At 48.7% G+C, this 25,253-nt stretch overlaps 1 protein-coding gene across 7 annotated transcripts in view; it reads left to right on the top strand.

Moving 5' to 3' along the window:
• The window catches only part of SULF2 (sulfatase 2), a 138,086-nt gene that overhangs the window by 30,517 nt on the left and 82,316 nt on the right, over positions 1-25,253 (top strand). For all 7 annotated transcript variants that reach the window (XR_004052747.1, XM_030915277.1, XM_030915275.1 and 4 more), the window contains exon 3: positions 19,604-19,843. Coding sequence is in view for 6 of the 7 variants with exons in the window: in XM_030915277.1 (XP_030771137.1) it covers positions 19,604-19,843 (240 nt within the window). In the remaining variant the exon portion in view is untranslated. The remainder of the gene's footprint in view (positions 1-19,603; positions 19,844-25,253) is intronic.

Here is a 25,253-nt window from a genome sequence, read left to right as displayed (position 1 = left end):
GTGAAGGTTGACTAGGTTAGCCTTGACAACCTGAATTTGTCTTTTAGCTACCAGGAAAAGGTAATTTACATAAAACCAAGTTGTTCCTTGCAGCGCTTTGTATTAATGATCACAAGTATAGATTTTTTCCTCTGGGAGCTTCTCAGTGCAAGAAGAATTTGTAGCTAGGAAGCAGTCAGAGCCCAGAGCTTTTATTGACCATATGACACATAGGATACCTATCTCCTGGCAGCGTTTAGAATGAGGTACATTTGATAACTATGGGGAGTCTGCAGACTGTGGCCAGAAAGGTGTGTTTTGTTTCTTGCAGAATTTTGCAGAGAGGTCTGGCAGGCAGCACCTGGACCTCAGAGCTTCTTGATCTGACATGGTGTAGCCCCTACACTGTTCTGGTTGTAGTCATGCCTAGAATTTCCGATGCCCTGCACGTTCGTTCGTTCATCCAGCAGATGTTTATTACGCATTTGTTCCATTCAGTGCACTGTGTCAGGAGCCAGAGAACTGGAGGAGGCTCATTCCAGGTGGGGAGAACAGAAAATTCAAAGATACTGAGATAGAAATGAGCTCGGTGGTTTGGAGCCAAAAAACAAAAAGTGCCAGGGAGCTGGAGTGGAGGGAGTGGGGCCGTGATGGAGAGAGATGAGGCTGAGCAGCCGACTTGGCCCAGGTCGCACCAGGCCTTGTGGCCGTGGTGGAGGCTTTGAGTTTGATTGTTAGTAAAATAGACGTGGATAAGGGGGCCTTAAGAAGAGGAAGGCCATGACCTCACTTAGGTTCCAACAGGATCCCCCCAGCTCTTTTGATGAAATTAAATTGCAGGGGTAAGGGCAAAAACAGGACACCCATTCAGAGGCCAATGTCGTGATAGGGCAGTGATGATGGAAGCTCAGATCTGGGTGGTCCCACCTGAGGTATGTTTGGGAAATAAACTGATCCATGGGTTAGGTATGCGGGTTAAGGAAAAGAGACATTTCAAGGGCAACTCCTAGTCTGCGGCCTGAATCAACAGGTGAGTGACTGAATACCCACTCTTAGGAACAACACGTGTTTGCAGCATGATCCAGCTAAGTCTCATGTCTGAATCTCACTGAATTTTGCCTGTGACTTATGAATAAAACCAACAGTGGATCCAGATAAAAAGAAACCAACTGCATATGCAGATATAAGGAAACCAACAGTGTATGCACATACAAGGAAAGGAGCTACAGGTATGAAGTAGACACAGGAGAGAGGAGAACAAAGAAAGCCGTGGCTGACTTAAAATATAGAGATTTCTTCTCTCCATTTGACAGATGGAAAAACTGAGGCAGAGAGAAGCCACTTGTCCAAGTTTGCACAGCTGGAATGTGATTAAACATGATTTGAGCTGGGTGCAGTGGCTCACATCCCAGCACTTTGCGAGCCTGAGGAGGTAGGATCACTTGAGGCCAGGAGTTCAAGACCAGCCTGGGCAACATAGTAAGACCCCGTCTTAACAAGAAATATAAAAATCAGCCAAGGATGGTGGCACACACCTGTAGTAGCAGCTAGTGGGAGGCTGAGGTGGAGGGATCACTTGAGCTCAAGAGGTCAAGGCTGCAGTGAGCCTAGGTCACACCACTTCTCTAGCCTGGGCAATAGAACAAAACCCCATCTCAGAAAAAAAGAGAAAAACAAGATTTGAACCCAGAACACGTGATCTTAGCCACTGCTCTGTTTAGTCAGATTCCTGGGGTGGATATTGAGTTCTTTTCAGATTGGTAGTGTGTGCGTTTGTTAGTTTTTCACTGTTACAGATATTGTTGCTGGAAATTTTAACAGGCATCTTTGCACAGGCAAGGGAGTGCTTCTGAAGGATAAATTCCAGGAGGTGGATGCTGTGGGTTTAGAGCCCCTGGTGTTCAGTGGCCTGTGTCAGCTCTTGCCCAATAGCATTACACAGCATAGATCAGGGCCTGCAAGTCTTGCCCTCTGCAGACAAGCCAGACCTCTTCTACCAGCAGCACTGGGTTTTGAAGGAGACTGAGCCTCCTTCAGGAGGTGAGGGATGGGAAGGTGGTTGTGGGAGGAGCATGATAGGCTTTTTATAAACCACTAGACAGACCCAGATCAATAATGCATGTCCCAAAAAAGCCCAATACATTATCTCACAGTCTGCTACAACTGGCATGCAGCGGGTGGTCCTAAAAAATTTATCATTTGCTATTTTCTGCTCATCTGTGCAGCAGTTCTGACAGCCCTCTGGACTGGAGACTTCTCAACTGAGATAATCCCAGGATTCTTTCTAGTCCCAGGACAGAGAACAGACGTCCATCCTCATTAGGGTCCGGTTGGGAGGACTGGTGCCAGATACACAAGATGAGGGACTTGTTCTGTTTCCTCATTGGAAGGTTGGGGGGTCAGAACTGTACCACGTGTATTCGATGTTCCTTTCCCTGCACGCATTTGACTCCCCGAGCTGTCTTTTGAAATTGTCAAATGCCCAGGGGAACTGCTTCCAGGGCCATACTAGTTTGTAAGTGGCCTAAATTATCATTACATGTTCAAAGTAGTTGGGGACATCCCTGTGTCTCGGTGACCCTCAGAGGCCAGTGGACTTCTGCTGGCCTTCCACTCCAAAAGAGTAAGAGGGAAGCACGTGGAGGTGAAGGTCTCATTCGCAGACGTCCTTTGTTCAGGGAGGCTGTAGAATCTTTGGGCTCTGCCAGGGTTTACTGGTTTAATTTGATCTAAACCTCTGGGGAGCCTCTGGGGCTCCGACAGGCTCTGAGACACCAAGAGGATTACATGTTTCTGGCCTGGAGCAAGAGAATTTTTGCAGCATCCCAGTTCTCATGTATGACTTGAGAATTTCTTTAACTGGACTTATTTTTGACGCTTAAATATTATTTTAAAGGAAACCTCCAAATTCTGACTGTAAGGGAAAAAAACAATACACATTGCCTTCGGTAAAGGATCACTGCAAAACCAAACACAGTGAAAACCAAGTAGTGTTTTTAAATGTCAGCAAGATGCTGCCTCCCACGAAGCCGGTGTGGCTCTGCTGTAATGAGGGTGATGGGCAGTTTCAGAAGCAGCGTTAAAGGTGAAGTAGCACCTGCCAGACTTTCTTCTTGACCTGATCAGCAGGATAGAGACTAGAAAAGAGAAGAACTTTATCAAGCTTTTGATGTGAGAGCCCCACTTACATGGGCACCACTTGCTGGTGGCTCTTGTGTCAGAGGGTTAAGGATACAGCCAGACTCCAAACCCCAGAATATCGGGGTGGATTCCCTAGTGCTCATTTTCCTGAGCGTTCACACCAGGCAGAGATGGTTGCCTTTTAGGGGTCCCACAGATGGTCAGATTTGAAGTGTGCCCCGCGAGACTACATGCAGTGTTTGCACTTCTTTTTGAGATAGAGTCTCACTCTGTCACCCAGGCTGGAGTACAGTGGTGCGATCTCGGCTCACTGCAACCTCCGCCTCCTGGGTTCACGTGATTCTCCTGTCTCAGCCTCCCAAGTAGCTAGAATTACAGGTGCCTGCTACCATGCCCAGCTAATTTTTGTATTTTTAGTAGAGATGGGGTTTCACCATGTTGGCCAGGTTGGCCTTGAACTCCTGACATCAGGCAATCCGCCGTCTTGGCCTCCCAAAATGCTGGGATCACAGATGTGAGCTACCATGCCTGGCCTGATGTTTGCATTTCAAAAGAATTCTTTGCCTTTCAGAACATCTTTATTTGTTTGTTTATATTTTTTGAGACAAGGTTTCGCTCTGTCACCCAGGCTGGAATGCAGTGGCGTGATCACTGCTTACTGCAGCCTCAACCTCCTGAGCTTAAGCAATCCTCTTACCTCAGCCCCTGAAGTAGCTGGGACTACAGGTGCACACCATCACACCCAGCTAATTTTTTTGGTTTTGTTTTTTTGTTTGTTTTTTTTTTTTTTAGAGATGGGTTTTTGCCATGTTGCTCAGGCTGGTTGCAAACTCCTGAGCTCAAGCAATCCGCCCCCATCGGCCTCCCAAGGTGCTGGGATTACAGGTGTGAGCTGCTGCCCCCAGCCTTTCAGAACATCTCTAAAGGAGAATACTCTGAGCAAAGTTGCAAGGGTAAGAGCTGTCTCATTAGCCACTGGGTTCAAATCCTCACTCTGCCACTGACTGTGTGCCCTTGGGAAAGACTTGCCCTCTCTGTGCCTCAGTTTACTCATCTATAAAGTGGAGATGATCTGTCTCCCTGGCATTCTTGTGAGGACTGAATACCTGGCACCTGTCGTATGTGTGACAGTTTGCTCTCACTCGGGTTGTTAAAGCCATCGTCTGTTAGAGCACCCTGGGCCAATGCCACAGTACTGTTTGTCTATAGCAAGCTTTACATATCAAAATGACATTAAAATCTAAGTGCCTCATGGCACTGAACAGCAACATTACTGTAGAGTCTCCTCTGGCTGACAGTGGGGTGAGCTGGCGCCCACTCTGCCAGGTATGTGAGCCTGGCATGGCGACATATCCCATCATTTGAGTGGCAGTTGTCAATCAAGTTTGCCATGGGTTCTTCTGCTGTTACTGCCTCTGCCGATGAACAGAGTTGCACCATCATGGCTTGCAAAAAGCAACTGAGTGGTGGTTTTGGGACCTGCAAAAGTACCAGGGGAACCAGCATTCCACTGGATGTTAAAAACGCGTGTGTCACAACCACTGTCTGTCAGCCTAGATTCTCTCCGTTACGGGTGATGTAAACCCAACTCAAGCAGGATCGAGGAAACAAAAAGGGGACTTTATTGGACTCATATAAGTAAGTCCAAGTATACACTGAGCTGCAGGTGCGGTTAGATCCAGAAGCTTTGTCTCTGGATGGCCTCTGTCCCTCCATCTCTCCCTGATCTCAGCTTTCCTCCAAGTTGGCTTCACTCTCAGGCCAGCTCTCCAGGCAGCGTTCTTGGCATTGCTAGACCCACATGAACACCATACAGGTGCAAACTGACCCTGTGGAAAGAGAGCTGCTCTCACCTAGAAGACAGTCCCCAAATTGAGTCTTTTTGGTCTGACACTGTCTGGGACTTCTGGTCAACCAGATTCAGGGGAATGGAACACAGTGGTTGGCCGGATGGAGTCATGTGCATGTTCCTGGAGCCAGGACTGGAGCCAACCCCACTTGAACCACGAGGACTGGGATTGGGATAGAGCAGGTTCCCTAAAGGAAAATTCAGAAGCTGGCACCAGAAGAAGGCAGGTAGCTGGTGTGCAATCCATTTAGAGAGATGCTTGTGACACCCTCACGTGGCGCTCTCTGAAGCAGCTGCTCAGAGACCAGACTCATTCATTCAGCAGGTGTTTCCTGAGCACCTACTGTGTGCCAAAGGAGATCCAACAGCAAACAAACTAAACAGAGCTTACATTCTAATGTAAGAGTTAACAAGACACGTCGAATCTATAGTACACAAGAGAGCACAAAGTGAGGAGGAGAATAAATCCAGGAGGGGAAGCTAGGAGGGGCAATCAACCAGGAGAAAGGTGGAGAAAAGAATCACTAAGATTTTCTATAGGGTAGTCTCATTGGGAAGGGGAAATCTGAGCAAAGAAGGTAAGGAAACCAGTCAAGGGGGTTCCCTGGGGAAGAGCACTCCAGACATAGGGAACAGTGTGTGCAAAGGCCCTGAGGTAGATACTGTGCCAGCAGGCTCAGAGCAGCAAAGAGGCCAGAGCAGTGTGCACAAGGACAGCAGGAAAAGTGAGCAGTAATGGGGAGGTGGTGGTTGGATGGACCGTGCAGGGCATGAGCCTTTGAATGGGAGGAGGATTTTGGCTTTCTGAGTGAGATGGACACCAATAGAGGACATTGAGCAGAGGAGGAACACCACCTGATTTGTGTCTTCCAAGGACGCCTCTAGAAGAGTAGACTGAATAGGTGTAGTGAGAGCAGGGTGTCCAGTAAGGAGTCTACTGCAACAGTCCACGTGTGAGATGAGCCCAGTGAGGAGTCTGTTGCAGTGGTCCAGGCATGAGATGACGGTGGCTCAGACCAGAGTGAGGAAAGTAGTAAGTGCTGGTCATATTTCAAAGGTAGAGCTGATACAAGTGCTGCTGATGGAACTGATGTGGGATGGGAAAGAAGAGTTGAGAATGACTCCAAGGTTGTGGCCTGAAAAACCATGAGAATGGATTTTCTGTGTATACAGATGGGGAAAGCCATGGTTAGAAGCTCTGGGCCGGGTGCGGTGGCTCAAGCCTGTGATCCCAGCACTTTGGGAGGACGAGATGTGCGGATCACAAGGTCAGGAGATCGAGACCATCCTGGCCAACATAGTGAAACCCCATCTCTACTAAAAGTACAAAAATTAGTGGGGCCTGGTGGCACGCACCTGTAGTCCCAGCTACTCGAGAGGCTGAGGCAGGAGATTTGCTTGAACCTGGGAGGCGGAGGTTGCAGTGAGCTGAGATCGCACCACTACACTCCAGCCTGGCAACAGAATGAGACTGTGTTTCAATCAATAAATCAACAAACCAATCAATAAGTAAAGAAAGCTCTGTTCTGGACCTGGGAAGTTGCAGGTGCCTGTGAAAAGCCAACAGGAACTGTCCAATAGGCAGCCACATCAGTCAGACGTTGAGGAGAGAGGCCCAGGCCTGGGTGGGCTTAGAGTAGGGGAGGGTGGGGATCGTATACAAACTGTGTGCTTATTTGTGCTTCGCTGAATCTGAGACTCTTCCCAGATCCTGAAAGTTGCAGGGATCCAGCCTGGAGAGCTGTCCAGTGGGAGAGGCAGGCTTTTGAAAGAAAGGCGTAGCAGAGGTCTGGCCGGCCTCCTGTTTTCCACTTTCCATCTGTGAACACAAGGAAACCACACCCTGTGCCACAGACTGATATCCAGGAGATCAATTCCAAATCGCAGGCTCAAGTACTCTCTGTAGGGGTCAAATGGCTGGAAGCCCAGGACAGCATGCCCAGATTCCAGACACCAGATCGGTGCTAACTTCCAGCTCAGCTTCTCTGAGATCCCACCTCCTGGCCTTCCTGCCACTGATCACTAGAGGAGGAAAAACATGTGGATGCAGGTTATCTCAGAAAGAAGAGAGGCTCATTTGGACCCACACTGGTGTTCAGCTTGCCAAGCACATTCCTGTTAGATGATTTTTTTTCAGTTCAGCAACATTTGGGAGATCACTTGAGTTCTGGAAGTTAAGTGTATCAGGATTAGATTTGGCTGCATGTAAAAGCAAACATAAAATAACATGGCTTAAACAAGACAGAATTATACAGATGTCTGGAGGTAGGCAGTCTAGGACTGGCTTGGTGGCTTCAAGGTTATCAGGGACCCAAGCTCCTCCTCTGCCTTTCTGTTCCGTCATACTTACTGCGTAGCTTCCATCTGCAAAGTCACCTTGTGGTTAGAACAGCTGCTGGAGCTCCAGCTGTCACAGCCACATTCTAGGCAGCAAGAAAAAGGAAGCAGAGGCAGAAGGGCAAGATAAAGAAAAAAGAACCCACTTCAGAAGTCACATGCAACACGAATAGATCTTATTTACTTAGCCACTTGATCTCAGCAAGAATTATAAAGTACATGCAAATTTGAATCATTCAAAGGCTGATTAAGTGGGGTTTTTTTTGTTTGTTTGTTTGTTTTTGAGACGGAGTCTCGCTGTGTCGCCCAGGCTGGAGTGCAGTGGCGCGATCTCGGCTCACTGCAAGCTCCGCCTCCCGGGTTCACACCATTCTCCCACCTCAGCCTCCGAGTAGCTGGGACTACAGGCCCCCGCCACCAGGCCCGGCTAGTTTTTTGTATTTTTAGTAGAGACAGGGTTTCACCATGTTAGCCAGGATGGTCTCGATCTCCTGACCTCGTGATCCACCCGCCTCGGCCTCCCAAAGTGCTGGGATTACAGGCTTGAGCCACCGCGCCCGGCCGGGTTTAAGTGTTTTTTGCTAAAGTGTGAGCAAGTGCGAGGAAACCACTAGGGCTAATGCAGTGCCCCAGGCTAATTAGCATCAGTGGGACAAGAGGTTACTGGAACCCGGAGACACAGAGGGTCACCTCACAAGAGCGGTCACCCTCTGTTGGCACCACGGAGAGGAAGGTGGAGGAATCTCTCTGCCAACCTCACTTTCTTCTTTCGCTATTCTTCTGCCAGGGGCCCTTGTCAGTGAAATCCAACCCAGAGCCCAGAGAGTGAAGGGGCTTGTTGAACCAGCACCTCCAGGCCAGTGCCCTGGGGTGGAGAACTGGACAGAGAGCAGGGCTGGAAGGCCACAGGCAGGCTCCTGGCACATCTTTGGCCGTAAGGGAATCTGGGAAATGTCTCCTAGATGGGTGCATTGAAAATAAAGTCAGGGCCTGATCAGAGGAAGAAGGGGAAAGAGATACTGGTGAGCAACTGAGGGTCTCAGCCACATTGGAGATCAGGAGCAAGTGTCCCAGCGAGTGGGACACTCCTCCAGCAGTGGGAGGTGTGGCTGTGTGGCCGAACACTGGGGAGACCTGCGTCATGAGGAAACGTTTAGATGTTCACGTGGAAACCCGAGGCAGAAGCACGGCACGTGCAAGAGCCCTGTGGCAGGAACAGGTTTGCCAGGACCTTGGAGGAGGGCAGCAGGACCGGGGAATGAAGGGGAGGAGGATGGGGAAGGGGGCAGAGAGCAGACAGGGGAGACCCGATGGTCCCCAGCAGGCTGTGCAGCAGGGTCTGGATTTGATTGCAAGCCCGATGGAAGGACCCCAGAATGTTCTGAGCTGATCTGCTATGCATGCATGTTCTCAGAGGTACACCCCTCTGTGGGTGAAGAGGGTGGCCCAGGGACAAGAGCGGAAGCAGGGAGATCAGGTGGTGGTTGCAACGGTCCAGGTGGGAGATGCTGGTGGCACGGAGCAGGACGGGGCGCTGCAGAGTCTGAGAGGTGGGTGGATTCCGGTGCTGCTTGGAAGGTCGGCAGGGTTTGCTTGATAGATCGTGAGTGGGCGGGTGAGGGAAGAGGAATCGGGGATGACTCCTAGGTTTTTGGCTGAGCTGTTGGGCAGATGGTGGTGCCATTTACAGAGACGGGAAGGCGGGGGCAGGAGGAACAGATTGGGAGAGGTGGGGAAGGGTGGACATTAAGCTGCTTTGCAAACATCACCCACCAGGCCTGTGGCTGGGTGGCAGCTCTGCGTAGCCCCTTCTGAAAAGTGGGGAAAACACCCTGGAAGCCCTGCCCCACTGAATAAATAACCCTCCCAGGGATGGTGATCCTAGCGTTTCAAGAGTTAGAGGAATATTTCTGGGTGGAGCTTCACGGAGAGGAAATGACCAATCATTGCAGAGCCCCGTCAATTACACCCAAGCCCTGCCCTTTCCCATGTGTGCTCTGCCACCTCCCTGCTGTGGTTGACAATTACCATAGCAGAATTTTCTCCCAGGAACTTCTACAACCAGAGGCAGCAGAAAGCAATGGAGAAAAAATTAACTGCATGGTCTCTCTGACAACTCGATGCTTATTAATAGAATCTCAGTCCTGCCTCTTCGACATCTGCTTAATTGATTTTGGGTTTAGGAACCGATTTGGAGGCTTGGCTTTTTGTAGCTGAAACCAGCAGTAACATTTGACTTTATTTTGTAATGTCCAAGAGTCGGGAATGGCTCACCTTTGCACCATCAAAAGAAAAACAACATCCTCTGAGAAACAGGTCCCCGGAATCCAGTGTAATTATTCTGGATTGAGTTACAGGCACAGCAAGAGTTGCCACCGGCAGCAGTGAACACATTACTAGGTGAAAAATAAGAGATTCCCTTGCCCAAGTGTGGCTGCCGATTTCTGCTGTTTGTGCCTCAGGCCTTTCTCTCCCCTTTGCTAGATACAGAGCTATTCTGGGGCAGTCGGTCAGATCTGAGGGGCCCAGCCTGCTGCAGCCCTTTCACACGTGTTGCCTTGGGCATGGTAGGGAGCGCACAAGCTGATCCTACAGCATTGCAGACATTCCAGGGACATTTGAGGGCCAGGAGAGGGCTGCTAAATGAATTCCAGCCTGTTAGGTGGACACCAGTAACCAGAGGACAGTGCAGGACACAGGTTCTTCCCCACCTGTGGCTCGACCTTATGGCCCTCTTCATCCCCTACCTGTCCGGGTCAAGGCTCTGTTCCAACCTGTACGTGACCCTGCAGCCTCTCGGGAAGCCTCCCCACTGAATGCCTGTTCTCTGCAGGTCTCTGGGCCCCAGTAGACTATTACCTTTGCAGATTTATTTAGCTGCTCCCTTCACTTGGAATTGAATCAGCTAAGGGTTGCAAACTGCATGCCCACCGGGCCAGGGAGGTGCTGGCAAGGAGGAAGTAGACATGGTAGGGGCCGTGGAAGACCAGAGGAGGACCTTCTCAAGTGGGCCTTCGCTACTCGGGTCCAGCCCACTGTGGGCCCATCAAAGCCAGATCTTTGCATTTTTCAAGCAAAGCCAGAAAGCTGCATTGATGTGAAATCTCACAATTTAAGAAAAAGGCCATTCAACTTGTAAAATCCTTTCCTTTTGGGCAGACCTAAATCAAACACACATGCAGACAAGATTTAGTCTAGAGGGACTCCGTTTTTTAACTCCGTGTGAGACGATACTTGTGGAAAAGCTGACATGCGGCCAGGTGCGGTGGCTCACTCCTGTAATCCCAGCACTTTGGGAGGCCAAGACAGGTGGATCACTTAAGGCCAGGAGTTCAAGAACAGCCTGGTTAACATGGTGAAACACTGTCTCTACTAAAGATACAAAAAATTAGACAGGCATGGTGGGGGGAGCCTGTAATCCCAGCTACTTGGGAGGCTGAGGCAGGAAAATCACTTGAACCCGGGAGGCAGAGGTTGCAGTGAACCGAAATCATGCCATTGCACTCCAGCCTGGGTGACAAGAGAGAAACTCTGTCTCAAATAAATAAATAAAGCTGACATGCATTAAGTACTTTCTGTATGTCAAACATTGAACTGAAAACCATATATATATATATTTTTTTTTTCCTCAAAACTCATAACAACCCTGAGAAGAAGGCATTGTTATTTTCCCTGCTTTGCAGATGAGGAAACTGAGGTACAGGGTGGCTAAATCATTTGCACAAGGTACCTGGTTAATAGGAAGTGGCAAAAATCAAGATTTGGAATCAGGCCTTCTGACTGAAAATCCTTTTCATCCTATTAGGTATGGTGACATAGCGATAGGTTCTAGAATCTATCCTAGAATTTCATAGTCAAACCTTATACCTAAAGTTATCTATGGGCTGTGTTTTTACAGACAGGGAAGCTGAGGCTCAAAGAAAGTCAGTGATTTAAGGCAGTTCACACTTCATTCTTGGTCTCTCAATTCTTTGCTCTTTGGCATCCAAAGTCTACAGATGAAAAAGGGCCTGGTGATTCAGTCTAGGACCGATGTGTGTACGTGCCTGTGTTTGTGTGTGCGTTATATACACACATTCATTTGTAGCAGTGGAACCATTTCAACTACAAAACAAAACAGGTAAGAGAGGAATCAGGAGAAGGATGTGGCCTGGAGAGGGGTGTGTGGTGCCCCCTTCATCCTCAGCCTGCCCCGTGCCAGGTGGACCTTAAGGTCCCTCTCCTCAAGGAAAGAATGCACAGCTTGGAGGCCCCTGGGAGCAGACTGGCCCCAGGTAGAGTGTAGCTGGTGATATGTAGCCACAACAGAGAGTGTCCTATGTTTCTCGGTCATCTGTAGAAAGACCACTGTGTGCCCTTTTCCCCTAAATCCCAGGACCCGTTTCACATAGGGGTAGCACACAGACAGGCCTGCAGACTGGTGCAAGAATGCTAGGTGTGCCAAATCCTGCACTCTCCCATTGTTCTAGAAACCTGTGGCCCTCTTGCTGCATTTATTTTATTTATTTTTTATTTATTCAGGAGTTCAAGACCAGCCTGATCAACATGGTGTAACCCTGTCTCTACCAAAACTACAAAACAAGACAAAATAGCCGGGCATGGTGGTACTTGCCTGTAATCCCAGCTGCTTGGGAGGCTGAGGCAGGAGAATCGCTTGAACCCAGGAGGTGGAGGTTGCAGTGAGCCAAGATCGCGCCACTGCACTCCAGCCTGGAAGACAGAGGGAGACTCCATCTCAAAACAATCAATAAGATTACACAAGCAAAGCTTTAAAATATCCAAGTAATGCAAAGCAAAGATAGCCCCACCCACCACGTACACCACTCACCCCAAAGGCACCATCTGTAGCCCGCGTGTGCCCTAAGAATGTTTACTCTTCATTTACTCACACAGAAGCACCAGGAAGAGCAGCAAAAGGCAAGAAGGAAGGGGATGGCATGATTCTAATCAGCACAGTCCAGAGAAAGCCTTGCTGAGAAGGTGATATTTGCAGAGACCTGAAGGCAATGAGGGACTTAGTCTGGGCTGAGGAGTGGCAGGTGTGAAGGTCCTGAGGGAGGAGCATGCTTGGTGTGTTTGAGGAACAGCAAGGAGCTCAACATGACTGGAGCAGAGGAAGCTTGAGAGAGAGAGTGGTAGGAGTTGTAGTTGGGGCGAGTGAGTGTCCAGATCACTGAGGACCTTATAGAACAGAGGGAGGACTTTGGTTTTTACCCTGAGTGAGGCAGGCGGTCACTGGAAGACAAAGAGCAAACGAATATGATGATCTCACTGACTGTTTTAAAAGGAGTCCTGGCCAGGCAGGCACAGTGGCTCATTCCTGTTATCCCAACACTTTGGAAAGCCAGGGCGGGAGGATCACTTGAGCCCAGGAGTTCAAGACCAGCCCGCGCAATGTGGCAAAGCCCCATCTCTACAAAAAAATACAAAAATTAGCTGAGTGTGGTAGTGTGTACCTGTAGTTCCAGCTACTCGGGAGTTGGAGGTGGGAGGATCACCTGACCCTGGGGAGGTCAAGGCTGCAGTGAGCTGTGATCACACTACTGCACTCCAGCCTGGGCAGCAGAGTGAGACCCTGTCTCAAAAGAAACAAAGGCCTCTGGGCACCAAACGGAGAATAGAAGAACAGCTTAGGAGCCTACTGCAATAGTCCAGACAGAGAAACCAGTGATTAGAATGAATTTAAGTCGATGTCCTGAGTTTACTGACTCTGCCTTTGTCTCCCTGCCCCATTCTTCCTTCCGCTGCTTTCCCTAGGAGGCCCTGCCATCACAGACTCTAATGATATGTCTATAATTTTTTTTTTTTTTTTTTTTTTTTTTTTTTTTTTTTTTGAGACGGAGTCTTGCTCTGCCGCCCAGGCTGGAGTGCAGTGGCCAGATCTCAGCAGCTCACTGCAAGCTCCACCTCCCAGGTTCACGCCATTCTCCTGCCTCAGCCTCCTGACTAGCTGGGACTACAGGCGCTGCCACCTCGCCCGGCTAGTTTTTTTTTTCGTATTTTTTAGTAGAGACGGGGTTTCACCGTGTTAGCCAGGATGGTCTTGATCTCCTGACCTCGTGATCCTCCCGTCTCGGCCTCCCAAAGTGCTGGGATTACAGGCTTGAGCCACCGCGCCTGGCCTTATATATGTCTATAATTTTAAGAAACTAGTCATAGGAAGGCATCATCTCATTAGTTATACATCAAAATCACCCAAGTTGAGGGCTGCAGGGATTTGTCTAGGAAGGGTGCGGGGTGCCCCTGCTCCCAGCTGAACCAGGCCTCCAGCAGATACGAGCCACCTAAACTTCAGGAATCGCCAAAAAAAAAAGAGGGGGGCGGCCGGGGTCATGTTTTAAATCCTGAAACTCCCTGGCACCTTGCTAAGTCCCCATAGATAGTGTTTGCTCTGACTTAGACCTTTAGAAGAGCAAATTCATTCAGCATTTCCTATGACACTGGCAACGTCATCATCTGTGGCAGATCAGCAACACATTGATTTTATCACTGATGGACTTACTGGATGGTGCCTCAAAAAATAAATATATATATATAACTCGCACCTTAATTCTCTAACTCAAAGTAGTTAACTTGGATTGAGATTAAAGGGTTTTTTCTTAAATCACGTTAATTAAAAATATCAAACAAATGATAGCACAGTGGTACACAGAGAGGCCCCCAAAAAGCCACTCTGAATGGGGAAGCAGTTCAGGAGTGTCATGGGAGAAACCGCATTCTGGCAATTGGGTGGTTTGGGCCCCCAAATTTAAATCCCAACTGATGGAGGTGGGGGTGAGGCCTCTCCAGCCCATCGGAGTCACAGAGGTGTCAGAGTGACCTCACCCTCTGCCTGGTGTAGTGGGAAAGCTTGGTTATGGAAAGAAACCGGGGCTTTTTTTGTCTGCATGTCCCCAGGTTTATGTTGGACGGAAGAAGTTGAGGTTGGCTGGCCTGGCTGCATTGAAAAGCTTGAAAACTGGCCTTTTCATTTCTGTGTGGCCGTGTCGTTCAGGTCCTTCCCTCCCATCGGAGCTGTCCTTCTGCATTAGGGCCGGGGCTGGGCAAGGGGATGAGATCATATGTTTTTTTGTGTTAGAGATGTGGGTTTACACAGCCTTGTCGCTATGGCAGTTTTAATAAAGCAGGTTACTGTCCCCGAGGGGAGGCTTAGCACGTAATACTGCCCATGCACAGATGCTGCTGTCATTCCGGGGCACTGTTATCCTTTGCTTGTGGATTGACACAGCGCTCCTCCGCCAGCTGATTTGGGGAGGGTGAGTGCCGGCCAGGAGCACCCCACAGCTCGCTTCCTCTGGAATGAGGAGGAAGGAGATTTAAGCATTTCAAGACCCTGGATCTGAGCCCATTAAAAACAAGAAATGTCTCTGGAGGCTGTTCACTGTTTGCCAAGGCAGCACTGGGGGCTGTGGACTGCAGGTGATTTCATCAGGTGATGGCCTGCCCTGGGTTTCGTGCCAGAAGGGTCTGACCAGTCGGATGGGTGGCCAGCGTCTGTCCTTTCTGCAGGCTCTGGAGACTGAGAGAGGCTGAGCCGTCACTACCAGCTGCTTCGTCCTTTCTCCTTAGCGTTTGGGACCAGGGAGCAAAGGATTGATTCCACTTGGGGTGCCCTGGACTCATGCATTTAAGAAACATTTATGAGCACCCGCTGCGTGCCAGGCACTGTTCTAGGTTTTGGGGCTAGAGCTGTGGAGCCATCAGAAGTCACAGGGGACAGCAGACGGGATCAGTAGATAAACACATAAAAGTATATCGTGTGTTAGATGATAAGTGCAGGGTTGAAAATATTGGGGGCCAGGGAAGGCTCCACGGAGAAAGGAACTCTAAAGACAAGAAGGGGGTGAGGGCGCTACTGCAGGGCTCTGGGGGAGAGGTGTTCCAGGCAGAAGGAACAGTAGGACAAAGGCTCTGGGATGGGAGCACGCCTGGTCAGTCTGCGGACGGAGGGGAGGCCCCTGTGGCTGCAGAGAGTGGGCGGAGAGGGGGATGGGGTTAGGGAGGAAGGGAATTGGGTCCCACCACTCTCTGTGGATGGCCTGAAGGACTTGGGCTCCTCTGAGTGAGCAGGAGCCCCGAAGAGTGTCAGGAGAGGAGACTCTGGCTGCACCATGGGGAATAAGTGACTGGAATCCAATCAGGAAGCAATTGGCCTGATTTCAGGGAGAGAGGATGATCGCCTGGCCCCCGGGGGAGGTGGCAAGGGTCCGACCGTGGATGCTTACATTGAATAGAGAAACAGGCTTTGCTAATAGATTGGATGTGGGAACTGAAAGATGGGAGGAATCGTAGCCAAGATGATTGCCCGAGTACCCAGAGGAAAGGGGACTGGCTTTGGGAGGAGCTGGAGGGACGATGACATCAGGGCTCGGCTGTGGGTGTGGCACTCGAGGTCTAATTGACAGCCAGATGACATCAACGGATGTCAGGGTTGTACCAAGCCACTTTTCAAGGGATGTCAGGTCCCAGTTGTACCAAGCCAGTGATTGCCAAATTCTAATCATTCCCTCACAATTTTCATCATATATCTGTGTGCCACTTGTACTTTTACTTTTTAAAAATTGGCTGTAATTGTTTGTTGTTGTTTTTAAAAGGATTTCCACTACCCTAAAGGAAAAGCTGAGGTTACTTGCCCTAAATAGAAGGAAACCAAGCCACGCAATTAACCTAAGGCAATGCCACCTCCTGCCTGGAGCTCCAAGCGGCCTTTCACACCACCAGTGTCCCTGGTGTTTGATGATGTAACTCTGTGCCGCCCCACCACTGGTGTGCCTGGTGAAGTCACCACTAGGTGGCCCCCTTCTGGGTCACCAAGGGACCATTCTGAGCTTAACTGAAGCCAAGAGGGGACCAAGAGCATGGGGACCTCTCTGTACTTCCTCAGGACACTGTTACCACCTCCCGTGTGACAGCAATGTTTTGTGAATGTGAAACTCAACACCCCGCCTCTACTGGGTTTGAGTCTTCGCTGCCTGCCCAGCTGTGCAGCCTTAGCCAGTCATTCAGCTCCCCAGGTTCAGTTCCCTGTTCTGTAAAATGGGCCATTGGCCGAATTAAGTGATGAGTGTCTTCAGCCCTGCCATAAGCATTCCGCCAGTGATAGTCGCCACTATTAATTATAATGATTATTGTCGGCATAGAAGACTGCCCTCTTCCGCAGGAATAAGTTGGAGCGCTCTCAATTCCCTAGATATACCAGAAGGTTGCAACACCCAAGTGTTCAGGGGTCGGGCAGGTAATGAGAGTGGGTGCAGGTGGCGTAAGACTGTAGGGAGTGCAGGGGAGTGTGGCAAACTGGAGAGCAGATATTCTGTGTGATGCTATTAATGTCAAATTTTTAAAATCCACTCTACAAGACACCAACACAGATCTGTGGACATTAACTGGTTTGGACTCCTGAGATATGAAAACCCAAGAGTGTAAGATAGTATTGATGTGTTATTTTAGCTGGTATCTGTTGAGCACATGATGTGCCAGGCACTGTGCTAGGCAATGAACAAAGTAGGCTAAGTCCCTGCCCTTGTGGAGTGCTCTGGTGAAGGCAGCAACGCGCAAATAAGTGAAATCAAAATGACTTAACGTTTGAGGACAGTAACTGCTGTGGAGAAACACGGAGTGGGGAAGCAGAGTGGAGAGTGCTATGGGTTGGGGGAGGCAGTTTCAATACAGGCCAGGGAAGGGCCTCTCCAAGAAGGTGGTATCTGATCAATACTTTGAAGAAGACAGAGGTAGCCCTGTGACTGGAGGAGTGGGAGCATCCCAGGCTGGGGGTACGGCTGAGGCAGAGACCAGGAGGTGGGAGGGCGGCCAATGTGCAATCCTGGGACCTCAAGGGTGAGACCTTGGTGCCTTGATTGGTGGTAAAAATTGAAAGTAGAAGCAGCTGATTGGTGAGCAGAGGGCCCTCCCCAGATCCCCAGGAGACTGTGGTGGGTCTGATGCTTGTTTTCAGTTCTCTAGGGGGTTGCTAAGTGAGTGGGATCACAGCCTTCACATGCCTGGTAGACCCTGTTTTGGTTTCCCACTGCTGTCCTAACAAATCACAAACTGAGTGGCTTAAAACAACAGAAATATACTCTCTCAACAGTTCTGGAGGCCGGAAGTCCGAAATCAAAGTGTTAGCATGGCTGTGCTTCCTCAGAAGGCTCTAGGGAAGAGCCCTTCGTTGCCTCTTTCAGCCCTGGGACCCTAGGAGTTCCTTGTTCCTTGGCTTGTATGTGCATCCCTCTAGTCTCTGCTTCCCTTTGAATGTGGCCTTCCCCTCTGTGCCTGTGCGTCTTCTCCACTTTGTGTCCTATGTGGACACCTGTCACTGGATTTAGGGCCCACCCAGGGAATCCAGAACAAATCTCACCTCAGTATCCTCAGTTTAATTACATCTGCAAAGACCCCCTGTATTAGTCTGTCTTCATGCTGCTGATAAAGACATACCTGAGACTGGGTAATTTAGAAAGAAAAAGAGGTTTCATGGACTCAGTTCCATGTGACTGGGGAGGCCTCAGGGCCATGACAGAAGGTGAAAGGCACATCTTACTTACATGGTGGCAAGCAAGAGAAAATGAGAACCAAGCAGAAGGGAGAACCTTTGTAAAACCATCAGATCTTGTGAGACGTATTCACTACCAAGAGAACAGTATGGGGAAAACCACCCCCATGATTCAGTTGTCTCCCATCGGATCCCTCTCCAACACGTGGGAATTATGGGAGCCACAATTCAAGATGAGATTTGAGTGGGGACACAGTCAAACCATATCACCCTCTTTCCAAATATAGTCATGTTCACAGCCCCCAGAAATTAGGACATGGTCTTATCTTTAGGGGACGGGAGCACCATTCAACCTGCTGCACACCTTAAGAACTGCAAGGAAAAGGGGAAAATCCAGGGATGGCCGTAGAAGGAAGAGAGAGGATTTCCATGGAATGTTTCCATCAAATCACTAAAGGTCTGGGCACCAACCACAGCATACAATTGAGTATGCACTTGTCACACCTATGTTGAGTATCCACTGTGTGTCACACGGCAGCAGTGCTGAGGATTCAGCACTGAGTGGAGCACACAGCCTTTGCCCTCCTGGGACCGTGGCCTGCACACAGTAGGGCTCCCACACACGTTCATTTGCTTCCTTCCTTCTTTCCTTTCTTCCTAAGTGTCTTGCTCTGCTTACAGCTTGGTTGAGAAACAAGAGCAGGCATGGCCAGACAAGGTGGTTCATGACTGTAATCCCAGCACTTTGGGAGGCAGAGGCAGGCAGATCACTTGAGGTCAGGAGTTCAAGACCAGCCTGGCCAACATGGCGAAACCACGTCTCTACTAAAAATACAGAAATTAGCCGGGTATGGGGGCTACTTGGGAGGCTGAGGCAGGAGAATATCTTGAATCTGAGAAGCAGAGATTGCAGTGAGCTGAGATCATACCACTGCACTCCAGCCCGGGCAACAGAGCAAGACACTGTCCCCCCCCAAAAAAAGAAAGAAAAGAAAACAAAGAAGAGCAGGCATGACCGAAACCTCAAAGCCTGGGGTATAATCAGTACTCAGGACACATGCTGCAAGAGTGCTCAGAGCTCTCAAGGCCCGGCAGCCAGGGTGGTGCCAGAGGCTCCTTACGAGAGGTGTACTAGGCCGTTGGGTTGGATTTGGGGTGAGGGTTGATGGGTTCCAGGCTCGAAGAAAGGTGTGGACAAGAGGCCAGCAGGGTTTGTGGCTGATGGCAGGGCGCCCCAGCCAGGGAATACTCAGGGAGAAGGTTTGCCACCAGGTTGGCGTGACCAGATTTCAATAAGAGCAAACAATTCTTGGGAAGGTTCCAAAGAAAACAAAGTATAATCTTCCCTCAATTTACGTGGTGGTTGGTTTCCGAAAGAAAAAACAAAACAAAAACAACGTTCTGTTTAAAATTTGTGAAACAGTTTGATTCCAGTCTCAGGTCATTTATAAACAGGTTTTTACCTGCCCTGCAGGTAGAGATGCAATTACAGTACAGGACAGTGACAGTACAGGCACTTACAGTCATGCACCTCCAGCACCATTGCAAAATCCTCCAGACTCCAGACCTGGACCACAGGAGTGTCCAGGCAGACTCAAGATCCAGGGTCCTCCCTGATGGTGCTGGACGGTCCCACCGTGCAGCAGTAGCCCCTGTCCACAAATGCCACCAGTGGCCCCTGCCCCGTCTGCCCCATAGGTCTGCAGAATGTGCCCACTCCAGACCTAGGGATGCTGCGGTGAGAGTCCTCCCCAGTGCCGGTGCCCCCCGGGTCTCCTGCCCTGCACCTCACTTCCACCTTCACCTTGCAGGTTCCATGCAGGTGATGAACAAGACCCGGCGCATCATGGAGCAGGGCGGGGCGCACTTCATCAACGCCTTCGTGACCACGCCTATGTGCTGCCCCTCGCGCTCCTCTATCCTCACCGGCAAGTACGTCCATAACCACAACACCTACACCAACAACGAGAACTGCTCCTCGCCCTCCTGGCAGGCGCAGCACGAGAGCCGCACCTTCGCCGTGTACCTCAATAGCACCGGCTACCGGACAGGTGAGCAGGGACGGGGGTGGGTGCAGGAAGGGAGTGACAGCCGGGGCGGGCATCCCTGGGTGTGGTCTGTGCGCCACTGCGGTACCCGAGATGATTCTGGATAGCTCCTAGAGCAACTCTCTTATAATTTCAGAGTTGTGCATTTATTTCTGTGTGTATTAGAGAAATACAGATGTATTTGCCTACAGTAGTGATGCAAAGTGACCTTGTCAAAGGAATTTGAGTCCCCCTCCCCAAAAAAGTGAGTCTTTTCAAAATATGAATTATAGTGCAGAGAGGCCACAAGGTGCCCGTGCATGAGTTTGCATCCTCCGTTGTTATTAAGCACATCAGGGACTGTTGTGTTGACTTCAAACCATCAGCTTGGAAGAAGGTTCCAAAACATGGGGGTGGGGGATGGGAATTCGTGGAGGGGAACAGATATGGGGCTGTGTGGTCGCTCTCTACGTGGCGGTAACCAAGGTGGTGCAGAAGCTGACGTGGTGGTTGACTGTCCACACTCACCCGTCAAGTGTCGTCCTCAGTGGAGGGTGACCTGGTTCCTGTTTGCTTATCCTGCAGGAGGTCTTTGGTGGGCTCTGAAGGCTCACCTGCCAGGCTGGTTGTCTGAGGTAGAGATGCAATTACAGTATAGTCACTTACATCCAGCCCTATTGCAAAACCCTCTAGACTCAATTAATTTAACTTGCTTTAATTAAAAATAAATAAATACTCCCCACCTTGGGTAAGAAGCTGCGGCAGTTGTGAAATCAGATACTGTGGTTCAGATGTTGCAACCCCAGGAAGTTGCATCCAAGTGACAAGGGGTTTGTTTGGGTGGGAGTGCCGCCAGGGAAGGATGGACGCCTCCTTCAGCCCTGTTCACAGCCCTGAACCTGCAGCCCTCGAGGCTGGGCAGCTGCCTCTCAGATACACATTGTGGGCTGGCAGGGATGCTTTGGGGTGGGGAGCAAGCCAGTAAGGTGTGTCTTCTTACAGCCTCATCCCACAGCCAGAATCACCTAGAAAGTATGTTCTGCTAAGAACTAGGAATACCTCATTCCTATACCTTGTTCCTGTATATTGTGCGTGCCATGGTGCAGAATCAACCACCTGTTGGTTCCCCTGAGCCTCTGCAGAAAGCCACATGTGTCAGAGGTTACCATGGCCACCACCCTAGATTGTTGGAGGGCCTGGATATTGCTAGCAGAAGCAGGACAGGCAGGCCCGCAGCAGAGCAGTGGGCCCTTATTGAAGATGCACCTGCAACTTGGGTCCAGAAAGTACAGCCATGCACTCAAGATTGACAACCTTGAAATGTTTTAAAGTCTGAATATTTCACTGAAAATATTATTTTAAAATATGCGGCACAACTTACTTTTTGTTTAATGTATACTGGGGGCCAAAAAAAATATGTCTGAGGGGTGAGTGTGTGGCTCACAGGCTCTGTTTTCACAACCTCTGGGTGAAAGGTCTATAAAGAAACTTTTCGTTTTGGATGCCAGAAGATCAGTAAAGACCCTAACCCTGTTCTCATCAATCCCCCTCATTTCACAGCCAGGGCCACTGCAGCCCAAAAAAGAGACCTGCCCAGAGGTGAGGTGTTTGTGGCATAATCAAAATGGAATGCAAGATCATGGGAACTCAGAGGGGGCATGGAAATCGTATTCATCAGACTGAAAGGAAGCTCACATATTCTGTGACATTCTGAGGGCCAAGGGTGGGAGCTTAAGGCTAGTGTTCCAAAATCTTACAGACAACATGAGAAAACAAACTATCTGAAGAATAAACATTCTCTAAAGTGGATTTCCCAAACTTGTCCTTGAATGTACGGAAGTCACCAAAAAGCTGTCTCCCTAAAGAAGTGCTTTTATTCAACTATGCTTCATTATTATACCCTCATGAAGACTGGGAGCATAATGTCAAGTGTAAAGAGCCAGTCACAGAGAACATTTACATGTTTGTAAAACTGCCACTGAGGATTTTATTCATTATGTTTAGAATGCCACTCTGTACAAGGAATCCCATTCCAGCCTTACTTTCAGAACTCAGGAACCTGAAAACACCTGTTTAGTCTGATGAACTGGTGTACTCCTGGTTATTAAATAATAAGAGCCACATACCCTGTATACTTTCCCTCTTTGCCTTGGCAGCTAGGAAGCTCAGGTTTGAGTTTTATATTAGGTGGTTGTTTAAAGTGGAAATATTTTAAAGATCCAACTGTATGATATGTCATACTGATCAGTGTTGATTAAGAAAAATGACAAAAATCTATAATGACTTCAAAACCTTCTAGATTATTTTTTTCCTTTTAGATTGATTTGTACGTCCATATTAGAATATATTGTAAATTTTTAATCCCTCAGGGACCAAAACTAAATTGTTCCTGCTGAGTCTTCAGCCATATTAAACCCTGTATTCATGTGGCCACCTGGCAAAGTTGGTTCAGTTGGATTTAAGTTTGGCCGTGTGTGTGAGAGAGACTGGGAATGTCAAATAAAATTACAAGTTCTGGTGGCCCTGATCTATGAAGTGGTCAGAGACTCAGACTCCCTTTCTCCTTATTTCCCATTGGTGAGAAACAAGTCACATGGCCATGCATGGCTGCAAGGGGGCCTGCGAAATGTAGTCTTATTCTAGGTGTACATTTACCCAGATGAAAATTATTTTACTGTGGGAGAAGAAGCAAATGGATACTGAAGGACAAGTAAAGTCTAGGCCACCCTAACGGTTATTAGACATTTGTGTTTGTGATAGTCGTTTGAATAGAGATCAGCCCAAACTAAGAAAGACTGACCCCAGAAAAATGCTACTTAAGTGGACCCACATTTCATAATAAATAGTGCTTTTAATGTACTTAGTAAGGTATTTGATCTAGAAATGAGACTACGATATTTCAAGAATAACTCTTTTATGTTACATCTCTTTTTTTCTTTTTTTAAGACAGAGTCTTGCTCTGTCACCCAGGCTGGAGTGCACTGGCACAATCTCAGCTCACTGCAGCTTCCGCCTCCTGGGTTCAAGCGATTATCCTGTCTCAGCCTCCTGAGTAGCTGGGATTACAGACGCCTGCCACCACACCTGACTTGATTTTTGTATTTTTTATAGAGATGGGGTTTTGCCATGTTGGCCGAGCTGGTCTCAAACTCCTGGCCTCAAGTGATCCACTTGCCTTGGCCTCCCGAAGTGCTGGGATTACATGCGTGAGCCAACGCACCCGGCCTTCTGTTAGGTTTTATCTAATGATATTTAACAAAGATTGGGTCTAGCTGTAACTAATGAGTTGATTCTTTAAGCAAGTGAATTGATGAAGTGTAGGGAGGAATATAATGTGTTTCACAAATTTAAATGTATGGCACAAGATGATATCCTTTACTTCACCAGGGACATTTTTGCAAAAGTATTTGAGATTTGATCAGTTTTTTCAAGGGCCTCTCCTAATTCTTTGACATCTGAATCTTCCCCTGTGAAGTGCATCTCATACTTCATCATCCTTCTCAATAGTCTCTTCTCCTTCATGTAGTATCTTTATAGACCAGGTAATTATTCGTCAGTGGATTTGCATGTGTTTTTTGAGGTATCTTCCAGCGTCATCTTAATTAATTTCACAAACCCTGCATCTTTTAAAAGATTTGCAATTTCATTTTGCAGTGATCTTGCTTTGCATGGCCCCATGTTTGCAATGGAGATTGACAAAGGACAAAATGAGAGAAGCTAAGTTTAAGCAGGATAAATATCAATTTGTTCATGAATATTTCTCTGTATGGCTTCTTACAACTTGGGGGATTGGATCTCAGATATGAATACCCTTGGAAGGATCAATTTCATCCTCAGGTTTTTTTGTTTGTTTGTTTGTTTGTTTGTTTGTTTTTGAGACAGGGTCTCACTCTGTTGCCCAGGCTGGAGTGCAGTGGCACAATCTCAGCTCACTGCAACCTCCACCTCCTGAGTTCAAGCGATTCTCCTGCCTCAGCCTCCCCAGTAACTAGGATTACAAGTGCACGCCACCATGCCCAGCTAATTTTTTGTATTTTTAATAGAGATGGAGTTTCACCATGTTGGCCAGGCTGGTCTCGAACTCCTGACCTCAAGCAATCCACCCTCCTCAGCCTCCCAAAGTGCTAGGATTACAGGTGTGAGCCACCGTGCCCGGCCACATCCTCAGTTTTTACAAAGGTTTTATAGTCATCCTTTAACACAGTTCAGCAGTTGATGTGCCGTTGCCCTGCCTGTGATCACTTATATACCCACAAGTCAAAGTTGTACAGTGTTCCCAGAATGAGACACCACCCAGCTCTCTGCAGAGTGGTTGAGGGCATTAGCTTTGCCTGGGTTCGAATCCAGTCTCTGCTGCTTTCTGGCTGCATGAACTTGGACAAGTTATTTAGCCTCTGTGTCTTGGCCACCTCAACCACAGTTAATAATGTCACTTAACTCATGGAGTTTTGTGAAGATGAAATATATTAGAACAGTGTCTGGTACAGGGTCACGGTAGGCACTTGGGAAATTTAGCAGTGATGGTTGGGTGCAGTGGCTCGCACCTGTAATCCCAGCACTTTGGGAAGCCAAGGTGGAAGGATCACCTGAGGCCAGGAGTTCGAGACCAGCTTGGGAAAAAAAGTGAGATCCCATCTCAATTTTTAAAAAACAATATTAAAAAAAAATTTAGCAATGACAATGACGATTTGCACAATCACACGGCCCACCTCAGGCCAATGTTCTGATTAATGTCACAGTAAGTTGTGCTCACAGATCAAAATGTGGCAGCATGTGTTCAGCCTCTCTGGTAATAGCAAAATGCAAACGCAGCCAACAGTGCATTGTCACATCCCAGCCATGACCACGGCAAATACGAAGAGACCCCATCTCACCACATGTTGGTGAGAATGTAGGAAAACAGGAAATCACATGCACTTAGCAGTATGATGGCAAATTGTTCCCTCCACTCTGAAGAGCAGTTTGCCAGTTTCTGGCAAAACTGATAATGGGCATCTCCTTCCACTCCAGCAATTCTACTGTAGCTCTGTCCCCCTCGATTCTGAGGAGGTGATGTTGATGTGTGAGCTCTGCTTGAGCAAGGGAATGCACTTTCTGGCTGCCCTGTTTGCTCTTGAAGATGTGTGATGCTCATGGCAATAGATTGCCTTTAGATCCAATGGACAGGAACCCCGACTGCAGCTGGCTTCAAAAACATTGAATTTTTTGCTCCCTAAACAAAAGAGATAGTCCAGGCAAGGTGACTCATGCCTGTGATCCCAGCACTTTGGGAGGCCAAGGCGGGAGGATCACCTGAGGTCAGGAGTTTGAGACCAGCCTGACCAACATGGTGAAACCCTGTCTCTACTAAAAATACAAAAATTGGCTGGGTGTGGTGGCGGGTGCCTGTAATCCCAGCTACTCGTGAGGCTGAGGTAGGAGAATCACTTGAACT

The sequence above is a fragment of the Rhinopithecus roxellana genome, chromosome 13 (genome assembly GCF_007565055.1).
Source record: "Rhinopithecus roxellana isolate Shanxi Qingling chromosome 13, ASM756505v1, whole genome shotgun sequence".
Classification (NCBI taxonomy): Eukaryota; Metazoa; Chordata; class Mammalia; order Primates; family Cercopithecidae; genus Rhinopithecus; species Rhinopithecus roxellana.
Note: the sequence above shows the minus strand (reverse complement) of the source record. Positions and strands in the feature narration are given on the sequence as shown.